Below are 10,986 nucleotides of genomic sequence, written 5' to 3'. Positions count from 1 at the left end.
TGCGACGAGGTAAACAGCTGCAAACCACAATCGGCAGACGAGCTTCACTCGCGTTCACACGAAAAGAGAGCCGACTCAGAACAAAGGCAGTTTATTAAGCACTTGTGTTCTTTTAAGTTGGGTTTCGTGACCTCTTGTTTTTTTAGTTTGGATTTTTTTTCTGCTTTCATGGGATTTGCTTGTTGTTGTTGCTTTTCGTTTGAGCTTCAAATCACGGAACAAACAGAACGGATAGCGAAGCACGAAGATGGCACGCCAGCACTGCAGCTTTGAGCTCCAGCCATGCTGCTTTCTAATGCCAATAATAACAATAGCCTGAAGAAAATTTCCGTTTGTGTCACACTGGCTCGACACATCGGTCGAAAGTGGAAACGTGCTTACGGGCTTGTGGGAGTTTAACTCTGATATTATGTACAGTTTAAATACTGTACCGTTCGAGTGCACCCGAGATCTGGATTAATGTTGTGTAGCTTGTGTCAGATTAATGAAATAAGCCTTAACCAATACTGTGCTGACATCCACAAATGTCATATCCACAAATGAAGCAATATGTCGCAATATTTAAGGGATACAGTTGGTTAGACGGCTGTGGTAGCTCAGTGGTTAAGGTGTTCGACTACTGATCGGAAGGTCATTGGTTCGAATCCCAGGTCCACCAAGTTGCCACTGCAGGGCCCCTGAGCAAGGCCCTTAACCCTCAATTGCTCAGGTGTATAAACGGTAATAAGACAATGTAAGTCACTCTAGATAAGAGTGTCTGCTAAATGCTGTAAATGTAAATGTAGACGGTAATGAGTAACTAGCTGCGAGTTGTGACTAGCTGCTTTTTTTATTATTTATTATTAATTTGTTTTAGTGCACATCAACAGTTAACACTGACACTTCAGGAGCTGCTGTAATATAATATTGCTGTTACACTGTTGATGTGATCGGAACTCTAGAGTAATAACAGAAACACCACCCTGACGTTGAGCGTTGTCTTATCGTACTACGCCCTCATGTGTTTATTTCTCACACAGTCATTGGTTAGTCTTTTGTTTCCTCAAGTTCAAGTCACTAAGGGTTCAAAATTTGAGTTCACGAAGCTCCGCCCCATGATGTACAATGGCCTGTAAGATGTCTATACACACAGTACCAGGACAGGAAGTCTCAGCGACCGAAGACACGTTAGCTAAAGCCACATCTTAATCCGTTGTTCGTTTTAATCAACGAATTTCACTATTGTACCTTTTACAAAGAGCAATGTTACTGATATAGTTGGAAATGTTGCATCTTTAAACAACTAAATAAAGGAATATACAGTAAATTTTAGAACTATATTCTAATTAGGTTTAGAGAAGAAGCAGTACTCGAAATTCTGCCAATTGTGGATTATTACTAAATTAAAAAGGTCTTTCCTACACGCTGAGCCAGTTAGAAGATGGAAGAATCAATACACAGGAACATATACATTGTAGTTTCATCTAATAACGTCTTGACTTAACCTCGTCTGTGGAGAAGTAAAGGGGAAGAAATAAATGCCTTCTTTTTTTATCACCACCTTCGCTGCTGTTGCTAGGCTACCGTGACTGGCAGCCGATCAGTCCGGCAGGTCGGCAGAGGTTCCTATTGATCTCGGCTGATGGAATCTGAGAAACCGTCAGAACCTATTTAGCGTTCGCTTACTGAGCTCTTTTTTTCTTCCTCGAACTTGAAGAAAACAGCCATTTCTTACCTTAAGCCAATTGAATTTGACAGATTTTACCAATAAAATGTTAACTCTTTCACTTTTAGTTTGCGAGAGTGAACTTCTTAGGCAGAATTTGAATGAAAGCTATTCAAACGAATGCCCTTGCTCTGATAAACTCGCTCTGGAATATAAAGGTGTCAGGGTTTTTTAATCTTTCATCTTTTCTTCTTTACACTCGTTTTCATCAGTGACCTTGTCATTTCAGGCAAGAAAGCAGCAGGAAAATGCAAACAAATGCCTTCCTTCCATTCAGATCAAATCCCTTTGTATCCATTTACCCAGTATAATGTCGCAAGATGACAAATCGACTCTCGCTCGTTTCTGTCGCATGGGATCAGACGCCGTGTCAGTCCAGAGCGCTAGCGTTCACCGTGAAACATGGGTCCGGAAAGGAAAAGAGGTCAGCGCTAACTCACAGAACGCAATAGAACGAAAAAGACATTAATGATCAATGAGGACGAATCAGCGATAATCTTGTGCATGTTGGAAATAACAAAGACATTACGGACACTCTGAGAAATCATCACTCGATATTATCAGGAAACAAATAAGCCTTTGAGTCTGCTCACATTCGTTGGTTTCCTCACTCTCCGTTCGTCCTGTACAAGACGTTTTGTGACCCGGGGCCAGTCGGTTCCCTTTGCACTGGTGCAGGTTGAAAAAATACAAAGGTTCTTTCAACAGCACAAATTCAGCAGGATGACTAGCACAAAGCTGACCTCAGTGTTGTTTCACAGGCCATACAATGGACGTGTAATTTCAACATTTACAGAAAAAGAAAGGTATTGAAATACTTGAAATTGAAATAGTTAGTAGCAGGAACTTTATCAGCAACAGTACTAATAGTGGGTTTAGTAGTAGTAGTGGTAGTATTGGCAGTGGCAGTGTTGATAATCTGCCGTAGTAGCAGCGGCAGTATTACTAGTAGTGGTAGTAGTAGATGTAGTAATGCTGATGGTAGTGTTGGTAACTTAGAACTTAGGTAGTGGTAGTAATAGTCATGGTAATGTGGGTCATATGACTACTAGTAGTAGTAATAGTCATGGTAATGTGGGTCATATGACTACTAGTAGTAGTAATAGTCATGGTAATGTGGGTCATATGACAAGTAGTGGTAGTAAAAGTCATGGTAATGTGGGTCATATTACTAGTAGTGGTAGTAAAAGTCATGGTACTTTTGGGCCATATGACTAGTAGTGGTAGTAATAGTCATGGTAATTTTGGGCCATATGAATAGTAGTGGTAGTAAAAGTCATGGTAATGTGGGTCATATGACTAGTAGTGGTAGTAATAGTCATGGTACTTTTGGGCCATATGACTAATAGTGGTAGTAAAACTCATGGTAATGTGGGTCATATGATGTAGTGGTAGTAATAGTCATGGTAATTTTGGGTCATATGACTAGTAGTGGTAGTAAAGGTCATGGTAATGTGGGTCATATGACGTAGTGGTAGTAAAAGTCATGGTAATGTGGGTCATATAACTAGTAGTGGTAGTAAAAGTCATGGTAATGTGGGTCATATGACGTAGTGGTAGTAATAGTCATAGTAATGTGGGTCATATGACTAGTAGTGGTAGTAAAAGTCATGGTAATGTGGGTCATATGACTAGTAGTAGTAGTGGTAGTAATAGTCATGGTAATGTGGGTCATATGACTAGTAGTGGTAGTAATAGTCATGGCAATGTGGGTCATATGACTAGTAGTGGTATTAATAGTCATGGTAATGTGGGTCATATGACTAGTAGTGGTAGTAAAGGTCATGGTAATGTGGGTCATATGACTAGTAGTGGTAGTAATAGTCATGGTAATGTGGGTCATATGACTAGTAGTGGTAGTAAAAGTCATGGTAATGTGGGTCATATGACTAGTAGTGGTAGTAATAGTCATGGTAATGGGGGTCATATGACTAGTAGTGGTAGTAAAAGTCATGGTATTGGTAATAGTAGTAATGGTTGTGTTGGTAGCACAAGATATGGTATTGGTAGTAATAGTAGTAGTAATAGTATTAGCAGTAATATCGGTTTGTGTCTCAATCATTTTTTCTTTTTTTTAACAGACATCTTTGTACAGCAAACGGTTCTGTATGCAGAATCTTTATTTAGAGCTCAGAATCACATACAGCACATTTGATCAAACCTAGAAGAAGCTGGGCACTTAGAAACGGATGTACAAACATTTTAATCTATAGCAATAAGTGTTATTTTACTCAGCGCCATCTCAAGGGTTCAACAGTGGCACTGTGAATAAGCATAAAATGAGCTTCATTCTTTTGAACGAGATATTATGTAACCTTGGGAATTTAACTAACGCCACATCAGTAGTTCTCCAGAGGGTAACAAAGCGATGTCATTATTACACACTTATACAGCTTTGCCTCTCTGAATGATTCAGAAGGCCCTCGGGGTAATGTGGAATGCCAACCACAGATACGCTTGTTGCACCATAATTTCATTTGGATGCCAGGCGTCTCTTAAAATAACATTTTGGACGTGGAGCAAATTTACATTCGTGAAGATGATCACTAATTCAGCACTGAAAAAAAATCGATCTCTTCCATCGCTCTCGTCTCGACGAGACGTTTCCCGATGCTTCAGCAATCGATGCAGCACAGTAACGAGTTAACAATTCTAGGGCTTGTTTTCACGCATGCTCGAAACGCTTAGTTATTTGCAGCACAGTCTGATCGACGTGACCAGAACATACTGTTCTGTGGACAGAGTTCGCTGGAAATTCGCTGGAAAAGAGCTTTAATCTAATTGGATGTCTTGTATATAAATGGGGATTAGATTCATAAAGCACATACTGTACCGGAAGCACTGATTGCCTAATGATGGATTTACATTTACAGCATTTAGCAGACACTCTTTCCCAGAGTGACTTACATTTTCTTATTTCAGTTTATACAACTGAGGAATTGAGGGTTAAGGGCCTTGCTTAGGGGCCCTGCAGTGGACCTGGGATTCGAACCAATGACCTTCCGATCAGTAGTCAAACACCTTAACCACTGAGCTACCACATTCCTTTTGCTCCATCAGCAATGCCCTAAGTTCATCTTCTCTTCCATTTGAACAGATTTTTTTTTTTTTTTTTTTTTTTTTTTTTACAGGATCTGAGTGAAGGGAAGGAAGTGCAAGTGTGTCTGAGGTCAAATGTAATTGATTTACTAAAAACTCCCCTGAAGAAAATGCTAATTAAGGTCTTTTCATCAACTACCAGTATGCAAATTGTGTAGCATAGAGAAGATTAGATCATCCAAAGAGCACCATGCTGATAAGCTTTCTCTAACATGCATTAGATAGTGACATATTAATAAAATGACAAGCACTTAGGGCTGTGCTGCTAGATGAAAAGTAAATAATCAATAAACAGCACAACGTGATGAGTTTTATGCCTTTCACACTGCAGAAATTTACTAACAATTATGATGCGTTTTTTATTTGTCTTTAATTGTATTCATTTTTAGTCAGAATTGATGTTATGGAACATCATCAAAGCAGGTTTATTATTAGATGTCGAGTACATGTAGAGTTGATGATACACCCCCAGTGTAAGCTGTTACGTGTTAGAACGAGTGGGTTCATAACCAACACGGTCCATTCAGAGGTGAGAAGTAACAGCGCTGTGGGATTAAATAGCTTTTAGTGACCACAGAGGACATACTTTATTAATCGTTTAGGCTATTATTAGGCTAATTAATTTTTTAGGCTTTTTTTTATTCCTTACCTGGATTTGAAGGATCGATATTTGTGCTTCCTTCTCATCTTTACTGCACAATGTGAGACAGGAAGGAAGGGTGGAAGCAGCTCTGACAACACAGGCGGTTATAGGAAGCACTTTTCTCAGTGCTATTTCAGTTATGGGGAAAAGCTCAGACATTATTTGGAATGAAATGTTCCACAGGTTTGGTTTTACCACTTAAAGTATCCAGTCATGGTGAGACTGCAATACACACTCAATATGTGCTGACTTAGTTTTTAAAACAAACGCATTGCCAACTCAATTGCAAATTTATACAGTGGTACCCTTGTTTTGTTGCAATTTTTTTACACAAAGCTGGTAGAATGTTCTCTCTCTCTGCTCGCGGGAGGTTCTCAGGGCTCCTTCGAGGTGCACGGCTCTTCACAGAGCATGCATTCATGGCGGAGTTGCGTTTGAATTATGCGTGGATTTTCCCACACTCGTCCTACAGTATGTTGCTAAGCAACTCCTGCCACGAGAGGCATGCGGTGCCAGGCCCAATCCTCAGCACAGTCATGCGCTATTAAACCCAGCAGCACCTCTTCTCTCTCTCTTATACACATCAAAGCGTTTAACGGACATTAGACACGATCGGTAGTCACGAAGTGCCACAATAACGTCTTTATCTCGAGATGATAATAAATCACAGACTCTCGGGGCAACCACACGGCATCATCGACCGGGCGGCGTGTCTGCTCGAGGTCGACGTGGAACTTGTTTTATTGTGGTGTTAGAGTGGTCAAGGGCTTTGAGTTTTAGGTACGTTTTCTTCTTGTTATTGCCCCACACACACACACACACACACACACACACACACACTCATTCAAGTTGACCCAGAAAGATTTGACGCATTAGAAAAGATTAGAAAGCATTCTATCTTCATCCTTCATCAAAGCAGAAGCTCTGAGTAAGAAAGGATGAAAAACAAGAAGGGAAATATTTCTCCGGGTGACAAGCCTGCTCTGTCTTTCCTGCTTTAACATTAACACAGCCTGAAAGAATTCCATGTCTTTTCTGCTGCACACACACACACACACACACTCAGACTCTCAGTCCTCCATCTGTCTCCTTTACCCGTTCTCTCTTCTTGTGCATTGTGCGTATTATCCTCTCACCGTACTCTCCTCGTGTTTGTCACGTCACTCACCCTTTACGGCTTTTGTTTACCCGACCGCTGACACTCCAGATTTCATTTTCCATGCTGGACTTTCAACAGCAAATACAACACGGCTGAGTGGATACGCATGACTGGCACTAATCCTAACCCATGTAATAACCTTCTTTCTGTAATGCAACGGGGAAAGAAGAGTCGAGCAAAGCCAGAGCGTCCATGTGGGCGGATACGGACAGTTGCTTTAAGGTACCGAAGCTCTTCAGCCACCTGTTCACACCGTGTCAGAGTTTGACTGAAGACAAAAAAAAAAAAATGCCAAAGGAACGTCAGTCACGTCACCCACAGCTCAGCAGCTTGATAGTTTGTGCCGCTAGCAGACCTTATACAACATCTATGGGAAGTGAGGTGGGTGGAACGCAGCCACTTTTTTAAAAGGCTTTAAAGAAAAATCAACCTTTTAGAGCAAAGAACTTGGTTTTCTACTTCTTGACCAAACAGGTTACAAGCGAAACAGACAAACAAGCAAACAAATAAACACGGACTCGAAGGTCTCAGTGGAAAATTCTCCTGCATTCAAACACACACTGATTTTTATGGCTGTAAGTATCCAGGCTCTGTACTGCGAAGTTGTCAGTAGGTGTTCCTGCTGCTGGTTGCCATAGCAACCACGTCGACTAGTGGGTGGCGCATTCCTCTAGCGTTTCTTGCCGCTAAAACGAAACGTTCTGGAGGGAGATTTGGCGTCGTTTGGGTATAAAATCCGGCAGTGTAATTCTGCATCATGTCACATGGGATGAAGGTGAAACAGCGCGTGCTCTTTGCCACAGATCACACGAACGCTACTCTCTTCAATCCCATTGGCAATCGCTTTACAGAGTCGCCCCGTAATAGCATATTTTCACAAATTCGTCGCGTCTCTGGACACGCCCACATCCCGTCGCCGCCATACAAGTTGCAGGAAGTCTCAAAATGATTGATCTCCAGTCGCGTTGTCGCCGCATGCGTGAACATATCTTTTGTTCCTGCTTAATTGATACTAGACGTCGAGGGTGCTTTAACACACGTGGTACTGTGTTCCATCCCTGACATGAAAAGCACTCTAGCTACTCGAAACAGAACCAAACACCTTGTAAATTAATGTACACAATGAAAGCAATGCTGGCTGAAAACTTCCACTTCTGAGTCACGTACATTACAGATTATTACCCACAGCTCGTCTTTGGCATAAAAATAATAATATAACGTTCTCGTGTTGTTGTTTTTTTTTTTTCTAGCTATGGAGTTTCATGAGAATCTTCACAACATGGCAGTGAAGGATGGTCTAAAAGGCAGGAAGCTCCAAAAGGCAGTGGAGAGCTTCACCTGGAACATAACTATTCTAAAGGTGAGCACCGCATCGACCGTATCTCTCTCTTTCCTCCGCAGTCTACTCCCTGTCCTTCTCTTTTTCTTCCTCGTCGCCCCCTCGTTTTCTCTCGCTCTCTCTTTACGCTCTGCATTACATGAACTGCCCAGGGCTACACAGATCTGGAAGTCTCTGTACCTCCTTTGCAATACTGCACCTAAAGCAGGAGCTATTTACAGGAGATCGTTTTTTTTTTTAAGTAGCCGACACCAACACAGCTTTCAGGCTACTGATTTCTCTGCTTTTATTCCCCTTTAAAAGGCAGCATACGCGGGTGGATAAAATCACAGCAGATTGAATCCTATCTGCTTTCTGAACGAGTCTCTTCTGTCTCTTCTCTCAATGTACTTCAGACTTTTCACACAGTTCTCATGTAAGAACGATTCAGAGCCCCAGCTCAAGCAGCTCTCTGTTTTGATATCACGTTAAAAAATCCCGAAAAACGAAACAGCTGCTTCGTAGCGTGTTTAAGGACAACGCAGCAGAACAGCTGTTTCACTGAAGCATTTCAATGTCTCCTAATAGATGCGCACATAAAGTGGACAGTGAGTGACCCTGCAGACTTTGTTCAGTTAGAATTAGAAGATTAAAAGGTTTGACCCGCAATTACATCCACTTAATGTCGAATATGTCAAGCCTTTCCTCTGTAATAATCACTACTTAGCCCTTTTTACAAATCACATTTGCATGTGCTAATTAAACATAACATTACGTGCAAAAAAAGCCGCCCGTTGATTAAAGACCCTCGGTCGTTTCCCGTAAGGTCATTCCTGTTGTTTATGCTGCTGAAGAACTTTGCCAGACTACATAATTAATTAGAGAGCGTGTCCAGAGCGACTTAGCGTGTGGAGGACTTGCAGGTCGATCGCCAATGAAATCTGTCCAGTTTAATAGCGTAAGCACGTCGCAGTGTCTTGTTACATTGGATGGATGTTAGAAAAATCTATTCCTCTCACAGTTCCAGAGATTAATGTGCCTAAAGTTCAGACTCGGTGTTTACTTTCTTGTTTCTTATTGAATTACGCGTATTTGTTTTTGACTAGCCGGTTTGCAAATTGCATTCTTTTGCCCTGAGGACACATAAAACGTCATTACGGCAGTCGAATGTTCTCGCTAGTATCATAATAGAACGATTAAAGAAAATCATTTTCAATCTATTTATTTATTTATTTATTTTTTTATTACTTTTTTTTTTTTTTGTATTACTTTTTTGGCAGCAGACTCGCTAATAATTCTACCGAATGACATCTCTTGTTTTTTCCAATGCTGCGTCCGGGTGACGTTCTTGTGTTTCTTCATACCATTGTGTCATGACGGTTTCTGTGCTGTCTCACCAGGGTCAGGCGGACCTGCTGAAGCACGCGCGGGCCGAGGTGCTGGAGAATATTAAGCAGGTGCATTACGCCGCGCTCGCCTGCGACCTATTCAAGGGGGCGACGTCGTCCAGCTCCGAATCCAGATCCCGCCGCAGCCTGGGAGCCATCCCAGAGAGGGCGTCCGGAGAGGTCGTCAGCGACGACAAGGAGAACTGAAATCTCAGAAAGCTTCTGAGATCGTAACGTTACAGAGGAAGAGTAGAGTAATCTAGCCATTAAGAGGAAGCCAGGCTGTTACACAACCTGTGTTTCTTTTACACTCTTTCCAGTACCATTCCATAACGGTTAGGCCGATGTGCCTCGACTAACTTCGCCAAATCCCACGCCCCTCCCCCAACCTCAACCCCAGCCCTCTCCACCTAACTCAGGGTAGTCTGACAGGACTACTTTTATTTCCAGAGTCCGCTAATCACCTTGCTAGCGTGCTGGAACAGTGTTGTGATTCACTGCAAGTGTTAAACTCAGACGTGCCCTTACAGAGCCATCCTCGCTTCGGGACCGGCCATAAGCACAAATTTCTGAGCAGCTGAAACTGGAGACGATTCCGAAAGAGAGAAAGTGAGAACGGTGAACGAATGAGTCGAGCTGTTTACAATGACAAACTAATACATGTTCTGTCTGCCAAAACAGTATGTGTGTGTGTGTATGTATATAAAATGATAATTATGTGTGTGTGTATATATATATATATATATATATATATATATATATATATATATATATATATATATATATATATATGAGATATGAGAGAGAGGGAGAGAGAGAGATCTTTTTTTGCAATGTGCACCATTTTAACAGATTTATTTTGTTAAGGTAAACAGCTGTTTTAAAGAGAATATTTTATTTGAACAAGTGCAACAGATGGAAAAGAAAACGTGTATGACACTCATGGGTTGTTCGATGACACACACTAAGGATGTGTGTGTTACAGGTACATGGTTCATGATTAACTCCTGGTCATCATTACTGTTATAGTTCCTGGTAAACAATTTGGTTTGTACAGGAATCCAATCCACGTGTTTTGCCTAAGCTAAGCCTGCCTAACAAGATGTCTGTCGCCTCTCCGGTGTTGCGGTGATCTCCGGCTCGTCTCGACGGTCTTTCCAGCGTGCCGATCTACTGTTAGACCCAGTGAACCACTCCCATACCGATTACCATCATCTTTCCAGAACACCAAGAAACGGAAACCAGTGTTGTTTGATACGTTTCAGTGCTGTAAAAGTCGGTGTCTTTTTAACTGTAGTTCAACCATTTATACCACCCCAGGGGGAGCAGGTTAGTTTTCAAACAAAATAGCCGTTTTGTTTTTACCCCGTGAAGTCCTGAAAGCTCTGAAATAAACTGTGTTGAATAAATGCACTTCGCCTGTGTGTTAATATCCAACAGTAAAACTCCCAAGGATTCAAAGCGAGCACTGAAGTTACTGTTGACGTCGTATGTCTTCTGTTTGGCTTTTTATCTTGTGGATAATGATGTTGCTAAATGACTTACTCTATGATTTTCACTTTCCTTGCACTGATTAGTCTTTCACTGGATGCTTGTAAATCGTTTTAAAACCAAAAATCTGGAGCTGGATGAAGCTTGAAGCTTAAAAATGTTTGGCCTGATTAAATTAGGTTA

At 41.4% G+C, this 10,986-nt stretch overlaps 1 protein-coding gene across 1 annotated transcript in view; it reads left to right on the top strand.

Annotated features, from left to right (window-relative positions):
- Positions 1 to 10,722, top strand: part of LOC132839972 (inactive phospholipase C-like protein 2) — a 43,662-nt gene extending 32,940 nt beyond the window's left edge. Inside the window, exons 6-7 of the mRNA XM_060861203.1 lie at positions 7,857 to 7,966; positions 9,325 to 10,722. Of these exons, the coding sequence (XP_060717186.1) occupies positions 7,857 to 7,966; positions 9,325 to 9,519 (305 nt within the window). The 3' untranslated portion in view covers positions 9,520 to 10,722. The remainder of the gene's footprint in view (positions 1 to 7,856; positions 7,967 to 9,324) is intronic.
- The last annotated feature ends 264 nt before the right edge of the window (positions 10,723 to 10,986 follow it).

Source organism: Tachysurus vachellii, chromosome 25 (assembly GCF_030014155.1).
Source record: "Tachysurus vachellii isolate PV-2020 chromosome 25, HZAU_Pvac_v1, whole genome shotgun sequence".
Taxonomy (NCBI): Eukaryota; Metazoa; Chordata; class Actinopteri; order Siluriformes; family Bagridae; genus Tachysurus; species Tachysurus vachellii.
Note: the sequence above shows the minus strand (reverse complement) of the source record. Positions and strands in the feature narration are given on the sequence as shown.